Source organism: Erithacus rubecula, assembly GCF_903797595.1.
Source record: "Erithacus rubecula genome assembly, contig: SUPER_Z_unloc_3, whole genome shotgun sequence".
NCBI classification, from domain to species: Eukaryota; Metazoa; Chordata; class Aves; order Passeriformes; family Muscicapidae; genus Erithacus; species Erithacus rubecula.
Genome location: NW_027635944.1, coordinates 644,115 through 666,663, shown reverse-complemented (window position 1 = coordinate 666,663; position 22,549 = coordinate 644,115). Strand labels below are relative to the sequence as shown.

The window sequence follows — 22,549 nt, the reverse complement described above, 5'->3', positions numbered from 1 at the left end:
CTGACAGCAGCACTAGCAGGATTCCTGCAATCCTTTAGTCAGGAAATAATAAAAGGAAATAAATTGTTGTAACAGTCACTCACACAATTTCTGAGATTCTCTTCCTGCTGATGCCTTGACCCTTCCCCTCGTGCCCCACTGTTGGTGGCACCTACATGCTGAGGGGTGCAGCCATGGGCTCTGGAGCCTCAGGGCCATGTCAGTGGTGCCTCCTCCCACAGAAAATCCTGCTGCAGCCACACAGCCACAGTGCAGCAGATGGCAAAGGTGGAATGGGCAGGAGGGACAAATTCTCTTGTCACAGGTACATTGAGGATCCAGCTGGGAATCACCTCTGGCTTCTGCTGGCATCTTCCTGTTGCCCCAGTGCCATGGGTCGAGTGCCCACCCAAAAGGAGTGTCCCTGCAACCCTGGGCACCACTGCAGGGTGTCGGCATGGGGATCATGAGCAAGTGTCCCTCCATACCATGTATGCCTGAGGGGCCTGGCAGGGGCTTTCTCACACAGCTGGGCACAGTGGCCTACATGCCCACAGCTGGAGGGGATCCTTCCTCTCACCCACGGTGGTCACCTCCCCCAAATACTCCAAATCCTGGCATTGCACAAGGGAAAGGCAGGGCTGGAATGAGGCATCATCCAGCCACAGGGCAGTCCATACTGACTGCTCCCAGCACATTCCTGCTCATGGGACACCTGGACAATGTGCCATGGGTAGGGACAGGACACACAGCCATGGATGCATGATACAGGTGTCAAAGGGAGAGTAACACAAAAATGCAGAAGTTCAAAAGGAGAAATTACTGTGCACCTGTAGTGGGGAACATCCCATTGTGACATCACCAGGCTCTGGAGCGTGGCATCCCAAGTGGCAGATTGTGACAACACCTCCACTGCTGATTTTATTTGGGCACAAACAGTAACTGAGCCAATCTGGCCCAAGCCTTGACTCCTGCTGGGGAAGACTCTGGGGTCTGCAGGGTCAAACCACATTTTTCTCAGCACTGATGGTGTGTTGGGGGCTGCCATCCACAGCTTTCAGTGCCCATCCTAGAGTCATCACTCCTGCTTCCCTGCCCTGCCTGGTTGAGGAAACAGAGGGAGTGCTTTCATGGGCTTCTTAATTAGACAAAGGAGATGAAATGGCTGTTCTAAAACTCTGGAATGATGTATATTCTTGATGTTTGGCTATGATTCTTCCTCAGTGTACACCCAAAAATAAAATCTCCTAGAACAATTGCAATCATCAGATCAATCACATGGGCCAACGGCAAATGTGTCAAAATTCCATTTGCATTTAATTACCCCTATTTCATTTTTTTTTTTGTAGGCTTTGTTTGGCTAGCAGGTACATTTTAGCATGTAGTCTGTATTTTATTAGCCACCAAAGCAGTTATGTAAAATTAGACTTCCCACCTGTCCTGGGGAAGGTAGTAATGAACCACCAAGTTCTCATGGACATACAGAAGATTCAGATATTAATGTAGAAATTATGGGTAAAAGGAGGATCAGGACAAGATGTACAGCTCAATTTATTATGTCCTGCCACTGGGATTAACTCACGGCATCAAGAAGACAGTCTAAGATATTCCCCAAGGAGATGCACCCATGGACTCTTCCCTGCCATCACTGATGTTCAGATGTGCTGTCTTAGCTTAGCTCTTTTATGCTTGGATTGGTAAGCGTGCCATCAGTTCCAACTAGAACAGAATTAACTATCTCTTTTTTGCCTGAGCAGATCTAGGAGAGTAAATGACTGCTTTCAAATAAAGAGTTCCCCTTCATGAACATGTAAATCTATGTGAAAAGCCATTAATTCTCTCTATAGGAGCACCTATATATATAGGGGACCTATATATGCCTCAGTTCTCTACAGAGAACAGTAAAGAGCAGAGGAGATAATCCCAATTTCAAACAAAACACCAATGAAATAAAAGAATTTTATACAACTAAAACATTAGCCTTTTTGCCATATCACTAGAAGAAATATTAAAATGAGGTTCACGTTTGAATATTTATTCTCAAAATAATTATATTGTCAAATAAGATTTAAACATATATTCGACAATGATAAAGAACCAGAATTAGCAGAAAGAAACTGTGCAAGAGCCTTTGGGGAAGAGGGAGGAGGTTTTTTTCCTTGTATGAGATATGGGAAGGAAAATATCCTGAAAACCTCTAAAAGACTATTTCAGAAAAAGAAAAGTGAATGGGAATTGATTCTGTCTCTATTTAAGCATCCCTGTATAAAGAGGCAGAAATATTTGAGGCTTGAGAACTCTCCATTCTTATAAAGGAAGGTGAAATAAGGAGCAGACTGTGAAAAGCACAGCTGTCTCTGACAGAGGACAAAGTGCTAAGCCAGCAGGCTTTAAACTCAGAACTCAGGTGGAAAAAGTGAAATTTAAGCTGTTATGACCTCTGAGACAAAATATGAACACAGAGAATCAGAAGACACCAAGTGAGGGGAGGTGCCCTGACGGTCTGACCCTGGCTCATCCCATGAGCTGTAAGAAATCAGCCAGCAGAAAGCCAGGAGTCCTCTGTGCTGGCAACACGGCTGTCAGCAAGGGCAGAGCTCACTCCCAGCACTGCCCAGGGCTCTGTGCTGCAAACCCACACCAAAAGCACACATCTCATTTCTGGCTGGGAGTCTCACCACCCCCACCCAGCTGCTCACACAATCCATCACCAGGTGGTGCTTTTAGGAGCCCTCTGCTGCTGGACCGTGTGTATGACTAAGGCAAACACTTATGGACCTAGGATATTCCCAGGATTGTGTAGCAAAAATCTATAGGGTAAAAAAAAAAAACAAAACCTCCCAAAAAGTAAGACAACCAAGCAGTGTTTCTATTCCATTGAGAAAATTGAGCACCTGCAATGTACTGCAACACTTCTATTTCTCACAATCCCTCAATCCCTCATTCTTAACAACATCATGTGGGCCCCAAAGGCTTTCAGCAATGGAGAAGATTTGACTCCTCCAACACGGTCCTAAAGCTGTCAAAGCTGACAGTGTTGAATGTGGGGCTGACACTGAAGATGTGGAATGGCTGCTAAGGAAGGAGTCCTGGCAGCTCCTGGCACAGGGGTGTGCTCCTCCCTGCACAGCCCTGGGCAGAACAGTCTCATCCAGGCTGCAGCTTTGCAGGGACTGCATGGGAACACACATCTCTTCCCACACAGATGCCCAACAGCAAGGTGATTGAGCTCTGGATCATGGAGAACAAGACTGGGCAATTTGCCCAGCGGAGGATTTCCCAGATAGAAACTAGACCTCAGGACACCTCTCAGGTAACTGAGAGGACAAGAAAGCTGCAGCTCCAGCCCATCCCAGACACGGCTCTGGGAGCACCTACACGCACAGCAGGGCTCACACAGCAGCAGCAGCTGCAGCCCTGCCCTCCCTTTGCCTTGGCCTTACAACACAGAAGAAGTAGAAACCAATTTGGCTCTGTCATAGAATTGAGCAATAGTTAAGATTAAACATAGTTTAAACAGTTAAAGAAAACATCTCAGGAGATTTCTCCTTCTGCTTCCTGCTCAAAGCAGCCTTTCATGGGGTCAGACCAGGTTGCCTGGGACTTCAGGCAGGCAAGACTTGAAATCTTCCACAGTGGCACAACTACTCTGAAGGCCTTCACTCCCCCACCTTGTCCATGTGGGGAAAAAGGTTTTCCTTGTCTCCAGCCCAAGCCTCTCAAGTTTCAGCTGCTAAGCTTTTGACTGAACAAAGGGTTGTAACCACATTTTTGAGGACTATATTTAAGAGCATGTTAGGAAGTAAAGAAGGAAAAAGAGATGGAAAAAGACAGTTGGGTTAGAGACAAATAAAATGGATGTGCATCAGTGGGTGCCTTGGCATGGTAGAAGGCACTGAGAAAGATCCAAAATTATCACAGGTAAGATTTTTGAAAAAGCAGGGAGTTTGTGTATTTCTTTGGTTGGTTGTTTTTTAAGGAGATGGTATCAATTCTTAGCATTTTACAGTAACAGAGTTATCTTCTGGTCCATCAACATTTAGCTCATATTGATTGACTTAACTGAATCTTGGGGGTTATAGTTACCAGTTGGTCACAAGTACTGCACTGAGAACTAAATGTGGGGTTTTCCTTTCAGTTTCTGAATACCTGTACTAATGATAAAAATGTTCTAGAGTTCTGCTTGCCTTTTTCTTTTATGCATCCTTTCTATCTCTAAAATCAGCGTAACAAACAAGCTATTAAACAGAAAGCAGGAAGAGTGGTGGACCTTCAGTGTAGTGAATGCAAATGCAGATTTCAAATAGATGATCACTTTGCAAAGTGAATTTGATGTTAATTGATTTGGGTTACGGGAGCAGAAACATACAACAGGAAAGACAGTCTTTATGAAGCAAAATGAAAATGTGTGAAGAGTTGTGAGAGTAGTCAGTATTAATGAAGTTCATGGGCTAGAAAATCTATGAGGCAGTGCTTCTGACCCCTCTGAAATAGTGAGTGTAGAGCTGAAATGAGATTCCAGTGGAAAGGTCGTGTGGAATCTCTTTTGGAAAAACCTTCAAGCAAAGACAAAGAAAACCACAGAGAAAGAAAAAAAATCATTAAAAGACAAGGGATACTGATCTTACAGTGACATGACAGAGGCCAAAAGGTACGCTTCAATCACACTCACTTGCCAATTAAAATATATTGGAATTAAACTCTTAGGAATTAAAAATGGAAAAATCAAAGCTGTTAGAACTGGTTACAGTATATTAATAGATTTATTTGCTGTGAGTGTATATAACATTTTGAAATTAGTTACCAGGGACTGTGTCATCAACTGTTTTCCAGTGAAAAAACCAACTGTTCTCTTTAACAGTAGCTGAGAGATTATATCTTTTAAAATGAACATTTAGACCTTCAATTAGAAAGAAGATAAAAATGACTGTTTTGAGGAAAATATTAATGAAAATGTTTATTTGAGACATCTGAAGCAAAATGTCAGCAGCTAACAAATCTAAATGGAAATGAAAATAATCTGGAAAAAGACACTCTCTGGTGGACTGCTGCAGAGTGGGCATGAGGGATTTTTCTTTGCCCACTGCAGGATGCTGCCCAGGGAGAACTGGTGGTGACAAGGCAGAGCAGCAGCCACGTCATTCTGAGTGTCCTGCCAGATGAGGCAGCTCCACTCTGTCCCCATGGCCATGTCTGGCTGTCACAGGAGGAGGGGAGGGAAGAGGACCAGCCATGCTTGGCAGGAGTCAAGGACCAATCCAGTCTGAACCCAGGCTCGTCTGGCACCAAAATTCAAGCAGAGAAGAATGAGACCTCATATCCATCCCCCGGTGATGTCACATTCTGCCACTCAGGGACATCTAGCACCTGAATAGAAACAGAGAGGAGTGTAAGGTCACAAACCACTCCCTGGTGACATCATCAGCCAGCAGTGTCATCTCCACCAGCCAGTGATGGCACAATGGGACACCCATACCTTCCTCTCTCACACCTCGGCACACAGGTCTGGCACTGCTGGCAGACATTGCCATGGATCCAGATATGGGAAGGACAGCAGAGGCCAGCAGCCAGGCTGGGTCAGTGCCCTGCAAAGTCCCCATTGCCCTGTGCTCCTGGCTGGCCTCATGCCCAGGGGCTTGGAAGGACTTATCCATTGAAAATGGTATCTTCCAGACTCTGTCTGGCCCTGGCTGACAGAGGCAGGAGGGAATATACTGGGACTGGCAGTGGCTGCTGGGGGCCGTGGAGGGCAGCATCCTGCACAGCCCAGTGGCAGAGATGCAGGAAGAAGCCAGCACACTGGAGGCCACCCCCACCAGGGCTCCCAGCAAACCCCCTTCTGTGCCTGTCCCTGCAGGGCAGGACCAGCCCCAGGAGAAAAGGATTTTCTTCCATTTCAAGATTATCTAGATTGTCTTGCCTCTTGACCACAGGCAGGAAGGAAAAACAATTAAAAGGAAAGCAAAGTATAGTATAAGTTGGTTTCTACTAACCAGGCTTTGATTACACCCCTCCAGTCTCCAGTGTCTGTAAAAACCACTTCTTTCATGTCATCAAGCCAGTTATTTCCATATCTAACTAACTCAAAAACCAGTTAACCATTTACCAATTAAACAGCTCTCTGAACAAAATGACATTCAACCAAGTTATGATATCAAAGTTAATCATAGTCAAAGGCTTCAGGTACTTTTCACATTACACAGGAAACCATGTGTCTCAGTACTGTTAAAAAATCTGCTCGAAGCTGCAACTTTGGATTGAGCATGTGACAAATTTTTCCAATATGTACTGGATATATTCAATGGACAATAAAAAGAAAAGTTATGTATGAAATAAACCTGGTTAAAAGATGTATTACATCAGATACGTATCAGTAATGCTTTCTGAAAGACTGAATCTGCTGCTGTAATAATTCTGAAGTTCATCATTTGCCTACAATTTTCCCTTCTTAAAATGTAAAACTTTACTATTCTCAAAAGTAAGAACCTTCCTCAGGCTGCTAGATCAAAAGATGTTTGCAAAATATTACTTCAAACAGGAAGTATTTCTCTAACCTTGTACAAAACTTGGGAAAAGATATCTCTTCTTGCAAAATTCACATTCCTGTACACACCCAAACCAATTGTGCCTAAGCAATCATAATCACTCATACTATCAATGTGTCCTACTGCATACAAGCTACATATTATTTAATGTCAGTAACTTCACTTTATAAGCTAAACTAAAACTTTCAGATTTCCCATTGGAAATTTGATATCATTTGACAGCATTTCAGAGACTAAAAGGTGTTAAAATACCACAAATATATCAAACTACAGTCCTAATCAGCATGTAAACATAGTAAATTATCATGATGATGATAGTCACCTTTTTCCACTCTAATATTTTCCTGAAGCTTGGCATAGGTACCAGGTAACCAGGCTGGGCTGGGCGTGTCCCTGCAGGGCCCCAGGGGCTGCAGGCACTGCCCGGCCAGAGCAGGAGCATTGCTGTCCCCGCTCAGCTGAATGCCAGCACAAGGGCACCAGCCCTGGGCAGGAGTCAGCGTGGAGCCTTCCTGCAGGATTGGGGATCGGGTCCTGCTTGGCAACTTTAATTTTGGTCACTTCTGTTGAAATGTTAGGAAAGGTCACAATGAAATTTTTCCAGCCTTTTCGCTCTGGTTTACCCCTCTGGCAGCCAAAGCTCTGTGCTGCAGGTAGCTTGAGTGTGTGCAGAGCAATGCAGCCCCCACAAACCCCTCGGTTTTCCCACAAGAGGTCATAACCTGTCCCCAGGTGTGCCCAGCTGTGGCAGCAGAAGGACCCCACAGCGCAGTGGGCGCCGTGCCCTGCCCGGCCGGGGCTCTGAGCACAGAGCAGCAGCAGCACCTTTCAACCCGCTCCTGCCTTGGCTTCTCCCAGGAGACAGAAGCCTCTGGGCCATTCTCTGACCCCAGCAGTCACCACTGGCTGCATTCTCTGGTTGCTGTCAGCTGCACCTCAAAGCAGGGTTTTGTGGGTTCAGGTTCCAATTTTCAGGCTGGAGCACCAAGCCCTGTTGTTCCTCGTGAGCGTGTGTTCTCTCTCCGTGCCAGTGTGCTTGGAGCAACCACATTTGCTAAGAAGTAGGACACAGAAAGCAGAGAATAAAAATGGCCTGGAAACTCTTTGGTGGGTGGCGGCTGCTAGAGCTTTCAGTTTCCTTCTTTTGAAGAAATCATTGCATTTTCTGAATGGAGGGTGAAGCGTGTTCAGCAGGAATTTGTGGAGTATTTTTTGTATTTGAAACCAATTCCTGATCTTCGACCTAGAAGAAAATTTGGTCACCCTCTGAAAAGTTAAATCTTGGAGATGATGAAATTAAGAAATAGGAAAAGTGATGCCACTAAATCCAAAGAAGTAGACAGATCCAAGCATCTAGTCGAGCATTTCTTGTGAACTGTCCTGCCTTTTACTCAGACACAAACACACAGGATTTACATTAGGACAATATGCAGCCTCCCAGATTTCACAGCCTGAGTTCAGCCAGCTGCTCTCTCCACTGCACTTTGTGGGTTCATGCACTCGTCTTGGGGGTTTTTGCTGGCCACACTTCACTGCACCCACAAAAAAAATCTTTCACTCATTCTCCTCTGTTATGATTGAACAAAGCAGGGAGAAATACAATTTTGAAAAACTAATGAGGTGAGATAAGGATTAGAAGAAAACACTTTAAGGGCAAAATAGGCTCAAAACTTTAAAAGGCAGACAGAAAAAATTATTAGCAGTATCAAAAGAGGATACTGAGAATTAGAAAAAGCCATTAGAACACCTTTCCCCTCCCCACCTGCCCAGTCTTATTTTCTTCCCACTGACAGTGCAGGGAGGCAAAACACGAAATTTTTTAGTCAGTTTGTTACTTCTAAAAATTTAGGGACAGGAGTCTCTTTTGCTATGTAGTCTTTCCCATGGGACACAGTTTTCAGTGAAGTTTTTAAATGTGTGTCTTTACTTTCCACTATTAGCTGTCCCATCCAAATCTGCAACACAAAGTACCTCCCATGGGCAAACCAGTCTTCCCACAACTTCTGTTTTTTTATGAGCTGTTTAGTTCACGTGGTTTTATTTTAAGGATCAGCTGTGCTAGTACAAAAGCAAGGGTCTTTTTCTCCCATCTCTGGAAGCAAAGGTCCTCTCTCTCTCTCTCTCTCTGTTTGAACCTCTCACCAGATCGCAGCTTCTCAGCATGCACATGCACGTTCCATCCTCCTTGCTTGCTTGCTGGCTGCTCTCCTCTTGACACGTTGTTTATGCTTAGGGCCTGAACTCTGAAGAGACAGCCCTTGAGTCCCTAGCTGGAATTTGACTAGTTTGTCTTCATCACCCAAGCACAATGGAAAAGCACACCCAAGCAGAACAGAAAACTTAGAACTTACGGCATCAGAATCACTTGTCATGCTTCTGGCTGTTGGTCACGTTGTCTCCACAGGCATGGCACAAGCTTTTACCAGCTTTTCTTATTGGCTTAGCAGTGTGCCTATTCTCAGAGCGAGGCAGTGATTGGTTTTACTAGGCAGGGAGAAAGCTTTTAACAGCTCCTCACAGAAATATCATGTTCATGGCTAGCTGCTTCCCCCCTCATAAAAAATTGACCCCTGCAAAACCAACAAAACAGGCCAGTGGTGGTCCTGGGGCTGGGGAACCTGGAGGCTTGGAGAAAACATGACAAACTTTTGTAGAGGCATTAAAAATTCTAACATGGCTTCATATTCAGACACACAACTAAAGCCCAGATATTTCTGTATTCTTTTTCTTTTTTAATTGAGAAAGAAAGTCACAGGTGATGGGGTCTCTATACCACATCTGTGGGGTCCCTGTCTTGTAGCTCCCAATTTTGATGGAAGTTACTTACTTGGTTCCACTGGCTTTCTCCTCACACTGCCTTCTACACCTTCCCACACTCTTTTGTAACTTTCCTCTTCTCTTTCCTTGTGACTATCTGTCACTATCTCCTCAACCTGAGGGGGAGTTGTGATGGTTCGTTCAACCCCAGGGTGCAAAAGACAAAAGGCAAGAGACTCAGGTTTGTTTAGCAGAAGCAGTAATGCAGTTTATTGAATGCTAAGAATCAAGTTTTGAGATATATATATAGAGAGAGAGAGATAAAAGGGGAGAGGGAGAAAGGATGGGATATAGCTACCAACAGACCGGACGCATCCTCGTGGCCGTCCAAAGAGATGAGACAAGACGCGTCTTCAATCCATTGGGGGGAAAGAGATCTCAAAGTCAGTTTGGGGAAAGTCATTTTTTTATAGTCCTTTTCCAAAGCAAGTGGCCTCTGGCCAAAAGGTGGGGAGATTTATGGGCTATTGTATGTGGAGATCGTAGCCCCATGACGCAGGTGCGGGGACAGGGTCGATAACCAGCACCCTGCAGCACCATGACAAGCACCAGGCACAGCTACAAACAGCCCTTGGCCCACAAGCATCCACCTCAGCCAGGCCTGAGCTCCGGGTCAGGGCAAGTGGTGCAATCTCAGGGCCCAGTCGCTGATAATGGTCATGAGGTAGATCAGAGAAAACTTCAGACCGACTCTTACACCATCCCAGCCCCATCTCTGTGGCTCAGAGATGTGCCCAGGGGAGCTCCAGGGGTGAGGCCCCACATGTTTCTTTGAGGTGCATCAGCAAATCAATGTGTGTGCAGCAGGTTTGGTCCAGGAACAGGCATTCTTGGCTTTAGCCAGAAGCATCAGAGGCCAAAGGTCTGATTTCCTTTGGTTTAGTCCCATCTCAGGATTCACTTGCAGTACAGCCACTTCAATGTATGAATGATACAGTCCCCAGATCTGGCATATCCAGAAACATTTATTAGATGTGTATACAGCTTTTGTAATATTTTCACTCTTGGGTTAGAATAGCATGAGCTCGAATAGCCAATAGTACAAAAGTTCAGATGTCTGCTAACCAGCAATATACACGATTGATTCCTTATTAGAAACATTCAGGATTTTCTCCTGAAGACTCCCTGGTCAGGATAAGAAATGAACAGTTTAGAAACTGCAACCCGAGATGAAGGAATGAGCTCTCTCTTTGAGCTGAGGCAGTAAACCCCAACGCTTCAGGAACAGGCCCAGTGCCTGTGAACTTGAGAGGAAAATGCATCAGCTGCCTTCTGGCAGATCCCTCCTGCACCGTGCAGGTTTTAGGCATTTCCAGCACAGATCTCCTGTCTGGGCTGGCTTTCACTCCAAATTCTAAATGGCTTCTCCTTTCTTTGCTTTGTTTTGTTTCTAGGACTTTTGGAGAGGTTTGTAGAGCATTCGACACTGCCACAGAGAAGAGGTAAATGTCAACAGCCCCCGCAGACTCTGCAGCTCTTGAGGGCTTTCCCCTCTGGTGTGAGCTGTGGCTGGAGCTTTGGGTAGAGAGCTCTGCAGTAAAGGCACAAGAAGCACAGACTGGTGCCAGCCTGCAAATTGCACTTGGGACAGTCCTTGTCCTTCTCAGCTGCCAGAAGGAAGGCGAGGAGGGCAGCGGTTCCTTTGGGAGAAGGACGCCCTCGCTCGCTCTCACTTGCTGAAACAAAGGTGGTGCCTGAGAGCATCTCTTTGGGCTGCTCTTTGGGGCTGCAGCTTCAGAGCTGTATTGTCATTTCTGGTTGCCAGCAAATACATCTGAATGCTCCTGGTAGTTCCTTAGCCACCTGCAGTGCTGCACTTGGGAACTGCATGTAGGGAGAGATCTGCAAGGCATCCCTAAAAGCCCTAAGCCCTGCTTATAGCCCAGCATGTATCCACAGGATGGCATGGATGACTTCTGAATCCCAGACAGAGCAGCAGAGAGTGTGGTCAGAGCTTTGTGGGTTATAATTGAGGCATCTTTGCTACCAAGTGGACAACACAAAACATCGGTGGCCACATGTCCTGAAACTGGCCTCCAAGGGAGCAGAGAAATGGGCTGTTGGAATGTCAGTCCCTAATTACTGCAATGTCTAATCACAAGGCACTTTGGCTCAGCTCAGATGTGTCATTGCAAAATCCACTCCATGTGCTGTGTGGTCTGGTGCCACCAACTTCTCAAGTTACTGCTTTTCAATGCCATTTTAGATGGCCATAAAGAAAATGAATCTTCAAGGACTAACTTGTAAGGAAATAGCTATCAATGAACTCATGGTCATGAAGAACAATAGGAATCCCAACCTGGTGAACTATTTAGACAGCTGAATTGTTGTGCTTTTGCCCCATCACTGTTTGTTTACATACTGCAAACACGCAAGGTAAAAACCCACTTGGGTCACTGGCAGAAAACAGAGCTGTTAATTTTTGCATAATCATTATTTCTCTGCTCATCTCAAATAGATGGGAAGAGAGTGCATCTTGTCTGCATGAGCCTTCCTCAGCACAGTTAGTTTAAAAATTGTTCAAAAACCTGGATCAGCCCTATCATAGTGCATCAATAGCCTCTAAGTTCACTGCCTTCATGTTCTTATGGGGCTTGAGTATTTTCAAGTCTCTTCCATGCTGATGAGTCATCCTAGAGAGGATTTCCCTTGGACTGTGTCCCCTCTTATCCATTGCCGTGCATTCCAGGGACACTAGGTGCTTGTTTCCAGAAATGCCGTGTGTGACATTTTTTTCATCTGAGCTGTTACTAAACTGCACTTTTTGCTTGCTGGCCATCTAACACGTCTGTTTTTCACAGATGAGACAGCATGGACTGCAAACACTTCACAGTCTACAAAGAATGTCTATTCCTTTTAATCTGTTCTTGTCACAAAGAGGCCCAGAAACAAAAATCAACCCTTGTCTTTTCCAAACAACAACATAGCCATGCACGTTCAAATCCATGCCCTTGTTTCCTTCTTTCAGCTACCTTGTGGATAACCAGGTGTGGCTGGTCATGGAGTACATGGACGGAGGCACTCTGAGCGATGTCGTCAGCAAGGCTCACATGACTGAAGGAGAGATTGCAGCTGTCAGTCGGGAGGTCAGGGATCCCACCTGTGCTTCCGAGGCCTTGGGCAAGATTGTCTGGGAAACTGGGGCTCTGAATTGGAGAGATTTCATGTGCCAAGCTTTGTTTCTATGTTACTAGAATGCTTTGGGGATTCTTTGAGCATTTCAAGTGAATTGCATGGCAGTGTGCCTATAATTCACTGTACTCTGTTCTTATTAATATTCTGATCTCCTGCTCTTAAATTCTTGCTCTGTCCCTTGTATTTGTCTTTGCTGTTCTCCACCCTGCCTCTCTATATGTTTACCTCAAGCCTGTCTGCACTGCATTCCTTGCCTGTAAAAGCAAAGGTACTGGTGGCAGAATTTGAAAGTAATGGCAAAGAAAAATATTCATTTTTCTCAGTCTGAAGTTGTGACAGGTCAATCATATGGCCCCAAAGTGGACATATGGTCTTTTGGAATTGTGTGAATTGAAATGGTGGAACAAGAAGTTCCTTACTGGAATCAAACTCCCGTCCGGGTAAGGAGCAAATACTTACTGATCCTGCTGCCTTTCTCACCTGTGCCACGTTCTGAGTGCCACTGGAAAAAATCCCATTGCCATCTGCTGGCACCACTTCCACCAAGGTCCCCTTCTAAAAATGTCCCTGCAGCACATCAGCATCTGTTATAGTTTGGTTCAGTGGTTCACTGATTGGCAACTGACTCAGTTCAGTGGGGGAGCTCAAGCCTTACCACACACAAACACTTCCCAGCTCTTCTCAGGCAACCCTTGTTTTGCGTTTCAAGTCATTCCACCTCTTCTGTCTGTGTAGATGGCCCTAATATCAAAACATGAGTCTCAGAGCTGGCGTTATCAATGCAGAAAGGAAGGAAAGACACCCAAAATAAACAAAGGTTCTAGAACAGTGGCTTTTAGAGATTAAGTGCATCCCCTGCGCTGTTTCTTCTCAGTGGGAAACTTGCCTGAAACCTGGGCATGAGTGTGTAAAGGCCACAGAGTCTCTTCTGCTTCTTGTGCAGTGTTGCTGAAACACTTAGTGACCATATTTCTTTCACAGCCCAAATCACATTCCCCACATCACCAAGCCAGAGCCTGGCAACAGGGAGAGACTGCCAAAACCTCCCATTTGTTTCCTGGCACTTTCTGGGATGGGCATACCATGAATGCATTCACTTGAGTATCCAAACGAGCAGAGGATTACCAAAGGGATGACACTTCTGCTTCTTCTGTTTAGAGCATGGAAAGTTGTTCTTTTCTGCATAGGGGAAGCTGAAATTTTCAGACTGCTGAGAGACAGAGCTGCAGGTGTTTCCTATGTGCCCAAACAGGCTTTTCCATCCTGATACATTTGTACATGCATCTTAATGTATGTGTGTTGAACATGAGATTCCATATGCTTCTTTCCATACCTGAGCAATAACTCTTTTTTATATAATAATACTTGAAAACAGTTAAAGCAAAGTCCCTGTTCCAAAGAGCCCGTCAATCTGGTGTGAATCCTCAGGGAAGCAAATGTGCTTTTGGTGGTGTAGTTCCCACTAACTAGGTCAGTCAATGAAATCATCTGCCAAGGCAAGATCCCCTGGATGTCGGAAAGGCTGTGGTTGCATTAGGATTTGGGTGTTTTGTTGGTATAGGAAAGGCATCTCTGCCTCTCTGCCAGGGCAGAGTGGATGTTAAACAGTGGCATCTGGGAGAGCAGTTACAGATGTGGAAGAAGCAGGTGGAGCCTTGTGTTTCCTTTTTCTCCAGGCTCAGCACCTGATAGCCACAGGAGGGTCCCCACAGCCGCGGCAGCCCAAGCTCTTCTCGCCTTTGCTGCGGGACTTCCTGAGCTGCTGCCTGCAGACAGACGAGGCACGGTGCTGCTCTGCCAAGCAGCTCCTGCAGGTAAAATGCAAAGGGGCTGCAGTGAAACAGTGCCTCTGAGGGATGGGCTCCTCCTGCACTGAAGTCCAAGGCATCAGATGAGACCCCCTCCTCCCCACCTCCAATCTTGGAGCTGTTCAAGTAAAAACGGTGAGGAGTCCTAGACTGGGCTGGGTGGGCTGGCAGGGAGCTGTAAAAGTCATCTGGTCCAACCAGCCTGCAATGAGCAGGGACATCTTTCAAGTAGAGATCAGGTTGCTCAGAGCCCCTTCCCACTGGAGCTGGAATGTTTCCTTGGATGGGGTGCCTGCAAGGTGGTTGGGCAAGCTGTACCAGTGTTGAACCACAGTTCTTAGACATACTCGGACTCAATCCCCTTTTCACTTAAAAATATTACTCCTACCTTTAAAACACCAAGTTTGGAAAGTCATGGTCCATTGCTCTTTTTTTTTTTTTTTTTTTTTTCCCCCTTTGTGCAGCATCAATTTGTAACATCAGCCAAGCCTGCATCCAGCCTGGTGCCACTAATCCTATCACTGAAGAAGTGGAAGGAGAACGAGAGTGGCAATCCATTGAGGACCATTTTGTCCAATACCAGCTTAGAGTAGGATTGTAGAGTAGGATTCCATAGCAGGACTATAGAATAGTGTTGCATCTGGTGTAGCTTGTGGGTGAAATTAAGTAAAAAGAAGGAAGAGCCTTTGCAGGGGTTTTCCAGAGATGTTTATTTCAGCCACAAATGTGTATTGTCCAAGGTTCAGGGAGCAAAGGCTAAGGGGCTTTTAGGGTTTAGGCTAAAGTACATGGGATGAACAGGGTGGGGAAAACATCAGAAACTAATTATCAGGGGACATGGGGGTGTTACAAGGGAGGACTTACGGCAGAGGGCCAACAGACTAACAGGGTGGGAGTGACCGAGAGGCTGACAGACAGGTAGAGGGCACAGGCTTGACTCAGGGAGCACAATAGGGTTTGCATTCCTTAGTTGGGAACTCCATGGAATAGGATTGCAAATAAATAAATGAAGTTTATTAAACCTCAATTCATTTGGAAGATTCCCCTCCTTCTTACTCTGTGAGAAAGTTCAACATTGCCTTCTGAATTGTCAGTTGTCTCTTAATGCTGCAAAGTGACATTTCTGTCTCCTTTAGAGAAATAAATGGGCCAGGAAAGCAGCTCCTTTTTTAAGGCCTCCATCAAAGGTCATCTTTGGGTGGGGAACCCAACGGGTTGCACACACCACCACTGTTCCCGCTGGACAACACGAAGGAGAAGAAATTCAGCTTTGCCAAACAACAGAGCTGGGACTTCTGTCCTCACCAAAGTCCCTGGGAAAACATTTGCCGGTTCTTGGTCTAGGGGTATCAGCCAAACAAGTGCTTTTGAAGTCATGGCGACAAGGCAAAAAAGCTCTGGTTGGTGATTCCAACTTCTCCACTGTTTTCCCCACCTGGGAATACTATTTTTTTAATCTTAGATGTTATACTGTCTCATTCTTTTTTGAGGTTTTTATCACTGAGTGGTATCCCATGAGCACTTGCTATCGAACGCCATTTTGGAGGAGGTAGTGGAGGTTGTGCGTGGATGCGAGAGTGGATACTGGGACAGGGTAAGGGACAAACAGCCAGGAGTACAAAGACATAGAATGTGAACAACAAATAGTCAACCCAAACGTCAACAGTTATGGTCATCTGGGTGGACACACGTCAACACAAACATTAACAACTGTGGTCAAATGGGTGGACACCTTGTAGAAAAAAAACTTACATTTGGAATTTATTCCCCACATTTGGTGTGCTTTGAAAGTGGGGAAGGCTCTCCTTTATTCATCCTCTCCAGACTACACTGCCTTTAAAATATGGCCTACTGGCAGGTTTTGCCCAGCCATGGTGCTTCTTTTTTAAGGCAGAAAGGGCACTGGCATTTGCAGGCAAAAGCAAAGGAGTGGGGCAGCCCAAAGACCCAGGGCAGGTGCAGGCCTTGAGTGGTGCCTGGGCAGAGGCAGGCTGGAAGGAGGCCCTTGGAGCTGCCAGAGGCAGCAGCCCGGCCCTGGGTGCCTCCTCCTGGCACTGGGTGAATCCTCTGCTCTCAGAGCCAAACTGGCAGCTGGCTGGTGCCCAGGGGAAGCGCAGCCGTGCTGGGCACAGCACACGCTGCTGGCATTGGCCACATGCAGGCTGCCCAGCAGCAGAGAAAGGCAAACAGCAGCCCAGGGCTGCTGGCCTGGCTCAGCATTGCTGCCCTTGTGCCGCCTGCCCTGTCCCTCCTGGCAAGGTCAGCAGCGTGTGCAGCACTCTGGGCACAGCGGGAGGGAGCCGGGCTGCTCCGCAGGCTCCAGCACAGGGCAGCTCCTTCAGGCACGGCACTGCTCCAGGGGACCCAGGCCAGCGGGAGGCACTGACAGCTTGCCAGCTCACATCTGCAGCACACAGTGCCTCACACAGCTCTGGCAGGAAGCGCCTGCAATCCTGCACTTCTGCACTGAGCCAGAGCAAAGGTGTGAAATGAAGAGGGTTGTGCAGAAATAGTCAGGGGCACCAGGCCAGCCTGCTCTGTGCTCTCTGGAGCACAGCAGGGACTGTGCAAGGCAGCTCGGAGCTGCTGGGAGAGAGGGAATATGAGGATGTGCCTGAGGTTTGGGCTTGAGTAGTCAAGTGATTTGGAAGGGAGCAGAAGGACATTGGTAGGCAATCTGTGTTTGCTTTATTCCTTTCTGAAGGAAAGATGCAATGTGGGTTCATTCAAGTAAAGCACTTGCATGGTACATTGACTGAAGGTTGTCTTAAATTCCTAGAGAATAGAGGAGAGGCTTTGGGAAAATGTTAAAGTGTAACAAATATGGCTTAATCTTGTGAATTCCTTTAGCTTTAACACAGAGTGCTTAGTCCTGTATTTCTCCATTGCATGGATTATTGTTTGCAAGTGGCGGTCCTTGACTTGAGAATAAAGACAGTGGTCATATTAAGAAGGAAGATGAAATGCATTCAAGGATGAAAGTGGTTTTAGGAGGCTCTTGACCACCAAAGAAGAATTTGAGGAATGGGATGTTACCCAATCCACTGTGTCAGGGACCAGAGTCATGTCTGAGGCAATGCCATATTTGATCCATGTTTGAGCAGGTTGACAAGAGAATGAAGAAAACAGTACTGGTGAACTTGACCCTTGAGAGAGAAACAATGTATTGATGGATCAGCGGGCAGTCCAGCTTTGGAAAAGGAGCAATGCATGATGAAGCCATTGTTGGCATGTAGCCAGTATCAGGAGCCATCGTGGCCTGATCTCTCGCAATGGCCATGGGTGAGCTGAGCTGTAACTGGGAAAATTCCAGTCCTGAGCAAGAGACAGAAAGCCTGGTTCAGGGGTGGAGGAGTGAGAAGATGCACACTGGTTTGATCCAGGCAATGTCCTGAAAGTTCACTGCCCACTAATCCCTCCTGCTGAGCACCACACTCCATCTCCTTCTCCTGCTAAGCAGATTTTTGGGCATTCAGAGCTTGGTATGCATGATTTGACTGTGCAATTAATAGAATAAATCTGTTTTGCAACCCCAGTTTAAAACACTAATCTTAGAAAATTAGGATTTTAGTTACCTGTCTGATTAAAAGTTAGAAGGGAGTAGTTATCTGAAACTTAAAGAATTGATTGTCTGTTATTTTATCTTTACTCAGCTGTGCTTAACACGGCAAAAGAACAGAACCAAAGAAACATAGATAATGCAACCAGAAAGCCAATCTTTGAAAAATTGGAGTATCCACAGAAATAATTTGTATTGCTGTCCATAGAAAAGGTCAAGAGTTTAGGGTGAGGAAGACTTGCCTTACTTCCTCCTTTTAAGACCCCTCCCCACAAAAATGACCCCAGACTTAATTTAAGAAGTCAATCACACATGCTTAATATCTATTCAAGCTAATTACCATAGGAAGTGGGGGATGGCAGGGGCTGCTATTATGAATATCTATTTGTTTGAATCCTTTGTCAACTAATAGATTTTGTGATTACACGTGATTTTGCAGTGTGTATTAGAGGATTACATTATAATGCTGCCCAGCACTGAATAAACATGCACTTTCAACTTTAAACTGTTAGAAAATCTTTTATCTGTCAAAGTTGAGTATTGGTATTAGACCAATACTCTTATTTTGGTAAATCATTTGGCAACTCTGCTGGGACCCTGTTCTCTCTGGCCGAGGGGCCAGCAGGGTTCGGGACCCCTCTGGGGCGCCCACCTGGGATCTTCCTAGGAAGAGGGCTCCTTCTCCTTACTGGAAACACGGGGAGCAGCACTAGAACTGCTGGAAATACAGACAAAAAGATATGTTTGAAAATTATAGACAGGTACCTGTAAGAGAGGCAAACTGGTAAGACACTGCAAGACATGGAGCATGCAGTGAAAAAGCCTCAAGTGGGTTTGTTTGTAAGTTTCCGTGGAATGTGGAAGGGGTTTGTGTTCCAGCTGGGGCTGGTAAGAGCTGCAGCAGCTCTTGCCCTGTAGTGGGGGAGCAGCAGCGGGCCGGTCGTGGCCCCGGGAGCGGAGCTAACGCGGCAGTGCGTCGGCGGAGCTCGGGCAGCGGCAAAATTATCAAGTTTACCCACTAAGTGGTGCTAAAATCATTAAATTTATGGTTAAAAAACATAGGTCTGATTTTACTGACATTCAGATACCACTTGATTCCTTAACAGAATCAGAGAGGCAGATGGTTTTAAAGGTGGCTAAAGACATGGCTGTAGATGATTGTAGACTAACAGGATGATGTTAAGGATGTATTTCCCCTTCAGGACCTGGGTTGGAATGCTAATTGGCCAGAGGGAAGAGTACAAAGAACAAAGTAAAGCAGCGGGAGACGGCAGGCAAAGGCTTCCTTTGCAGCCTCCGTGTGTGTGGAGAAGAAGGAGCCGAGAGGCAGGAGGAGCAGCAGGGCCCGATGGCTGCTCCGTGCCTGCAGTGAGGGGCGGCTGCCGCTGGGGGCGCCGCGGGAAGGGAAGGGCCCTGCGCGGGGCGGGCGGGGCGGGGCAGCCGCCAGGGGGCGCCTGGGGCGGGGCGGGGCCCCTCTGTGAGGGGGGAGAGCCTCGGGCAGCTGCGGAGCAGCGCGGAGCCACGGCCGGGGCTGTCCGTGCGCAACGCACAGCGCCGGGGCACGCACAGCGCCGGGGCACGCACAGCGTGAGTGCGGGCTGCCCGGGAAGGGAATCTCCCCGGGGAGGGCAGCGTTTAGGCATTTGGGATTGCCAGTGCTGCGCTGAGCTGGCAGGACACAAAGCCTCCTCTAGCACCAGAGCCTCCTCTCCAGGCTTCCTGCAATGCCTTTGCTCACAGGCTCCAGTCAGCCAGGCTGGGGACAGGCCACGCTGATGTTAAAAAGAGCTTCTGTCCAAGAGACAAAACAGACAGAATCCAAACCAGGGAGGCTGGCTCCCAGCCTTAGTGCCCAGGCTCAGCTCCTCACAGGTGGAGGCAGGATTCCTCTGCTTCCCAGAAAGATGTGGAAATAGGACATGAGGACACTATGTGCCCCTTATCTTCATGTCCAGGACCTTACTATTGCAGGCCAACGTAGCTCACAACCATATTCATTCCTTCTGCCAGAGTCTTCAGCTTGTTGGGATTTATCCCCTGAGAGCAGCCTGGCAATGCTGCTTGCTGTCACAGGGCTTTTTTCCTTCTGGAAACTCCAAAGACTCACTTAGGTACCTCCTTTGTAAATCAAGGCCTGGGTTGATTGTTACAAAGATGAGCAATGGAAGCTGTTCCTCAGAAAAGGTCAGTCCCTCTTAGAAATGCTGATTCCAGTGGGATTTAGGCCCAAGTGCAGTTCTCAAGGTCACTGAAGCTCAGGGTTTCAGCACCAAGACAAGAGCAGGCAGCTTGGCAGGCCTCCACCATCTCAAGCACTCAGCTCTGTGAGCTGTGCAGGCCAGAAAAGAAGAGATTACGTGTCCGAGTTTAGGACAAATTTGAAGAAAGACCTCCAAAGGAGCCTCCCCCTCTCCCCCCCAATTCCTTCCTTCATGGGCTCAGAAAGAATTTCTTCAGGGGAAAGCGGAAAAAACTTATTTATTAACAAAACACAAGAGAAACACTTCCCAGCACAGACCCAGAGGACCAAAAAATTTCACCGAGAGAGAGAGAGGGATGAACTCAGTAGAACTTCACTGGGAAGGGTGGCAGAGCTTCTTTAGCAGACTTCCAGAAACAGTCTCTGAGGTTCAGATCCGTCTCCTCTGGAGCCGGTGCAAATCTTGGGGATGAGGAGAAGAAGGGAGAGAGGGAGAGGGGCAGCCGGGGGCCAGCAGAAGCAGCCGGGGGCCAGCAGAAGCAGCCGGGGGCCAGCAGAAGCAGCAGCCCAGCTAAAGCAGCCCGGGGGAGGGGGCAACAGCTCTGTGGTGGGGGCAGGGAGAGGAGCTAGTCATAACATCAACCCAGAACACTACATTAGCTCAGGAAAACCAGGATCAATATACCCAGCTCTTGCAGGCCAGAAATGAGAGTGCAGCAAAGGATTGAATAATGGAGTACTAGGCAGCACGTATCCACCACGCGCAGGATAGAGATTTAAAAGCCACCTCCATGGAGGAATCTGAATTCACAGGTTTCCTACAAGCCCAAGGGAGTGGGTTTCTGTAAAGGCCTCAGGAGTGCCTTCAGTGTTGGACACATTACGTTTTCAAGAGAAGGGCTGGCTTGGGAGGTGGTGGAAGTGGAGAGAACGGGGAAATGTGCCCATGGCTGCACCCACACTGTGAGGGCCACTCCAAGGGCGCCCCTGCCATGCACAGGACACGGGCACTGCCCCATGCAGAGGATGTGTCCCTGCCATATCGACAACACAAACATAGTTCCAGTGTCAGGCAAACACTTGTGGGTATTTGTTACTCAGCTTTATTTCCCCATTAAAGTATCCTTCATCCTTCAGCAAGCCCTACAGTTTGCTGGTTGATGTTAGGCCTGGAGTAAATGGGCGGAAATGACAGGCATTCCAATTTAGGGAACTCCCTGGGACATTACCAAAGCACGATTTCATCCATAGAATTTCAGAAAGTGTTCTTAGTTTTAGTCAGGAACGTTGATGGCCAAAGTACCGGGTGTGGGTGCTTGGTGCCTGCTTTGTGTTACTCTGGGATCCTTTGAGCTGTGGCTTATGGACTGCAAGGGCATTTTGTGCTGCCTTGGCACAGAGAACTTTCAGGACTTTTCTTTGGCAGTAGCTGTAGAGAAGGTTTGGTTGCTGTGCATAAATTCACAGCCCAAGCTGGAGCGGCAGCTATTGTGATGTCAGCGGAGGGCTGCCACGTCACAGAGTGTCAGAGCAGGTTGCTCTGATGCACACAAGGCCTCAGCCTTCAGAGCAGCTCTTGGCGTGCTCGCTGCAGGAGGATCCTCTATTGAGGGGTTCTCAGGCAGCACTCTGTGCCCTGAAAAGGGAGTCTTTCTATTTTGCCTGCTGTTGTATGAGTCTGAAGACTCACACAGGCATCCCTTTTGTCTGTTTTTCCTCTTTGCACAATCTAGGCACTTGGGCAGGGGGGTTTCTTTCCCATTTTTCTGTTTTGTTTTCCAGCCCACGGACATGAGCAGCCCTGCTGCAATGATGGAGCAAGTCCGTAGAACAGTCGGCAGGGCCTTTTCAGTAGTGTCACCCCGCAAAATTTTTAATGGTCTGAGACGTAAGTAGAAGTTTTTTCCTTTGGGCAGCACATTGAAACAAAAGCGTAATAAAAAACATGCCATAAGTTTGGTAAAGCTCCTGCCAAGAACTTCAACTAAGAAATAGGTGTCTCCTGCCCAGCAGGGTGTGAATAACTTCCAAAATACAGACTGGGAGAGCTTTGGAGGCATCCTTCTAAACACTGTGTGGTTCTCTCCAGAACTGAGGGAAAGCACCTTTTTCTGCTTTGAGTCCTTAAAGGATGTGCCTGTCTCACTCCTCCCTCTCTGTGTGCTGGGCCTGTGCTGTGTCCTAACAGAACCTCAAGCGCTAACAGGAGTTTGGAGAAGCTTTCCTGGGGAATCATTTAGAGCAACCACATGGGAAATACTGCATGTAATTCAGAAAACAGAAAAAAAAATATCCAGGAAAGCGAGGAGAAAAAAGCTGCTCTAGCTGTAGCGTGGACATGGAGCTACAATGTAGGCACTGATTGCTAAGGAGCAATTTGCATTTTCGTGGCCAAGTCTCTTGCTCCTTAGTGGCAAGGCCAAGATACAAGTAGCACAACCTAGGCTGTTGCCCTGTAGCCTTGCTTGCTGTGCTAAAGAATGTTGCTCCTAGAGGGATGCTGTGA

General features: G+C 47.0%; 2 protein-coding genes across 4 annotated transcripts in view; both read left to right on the top strand.

The window, feature by feature from the left end:
* Nucleotides 1-22,549, top strand: part of LOC306814878 (coiled-coil domain-containing protein 171-like) — a 167,125-nt gene that overhangs the window by 45,823 nt on the left and 98,753 nt on the right. The gene's annotated exons all lie outside the window — the stretch shown is intronic.
* The window catches only part of LOC306814886 (uncharacterized protein), a 262,807-nt gene continuing 261,963 nt past the window's right edge, over nt 21,706-22,549 (top strand). The window contains exon 1 of the mRNA XM_079331380.1: nt 21,706-21,931. Coding sequence (XP_079187506.1) covers nt 21,835-21,931 — 97 coding nt within the window. The 5' untranslated portion in view covers nt 21,706-21,834. The remainder of the gene's footprint in view (nt 21,932-22,549) is intronic.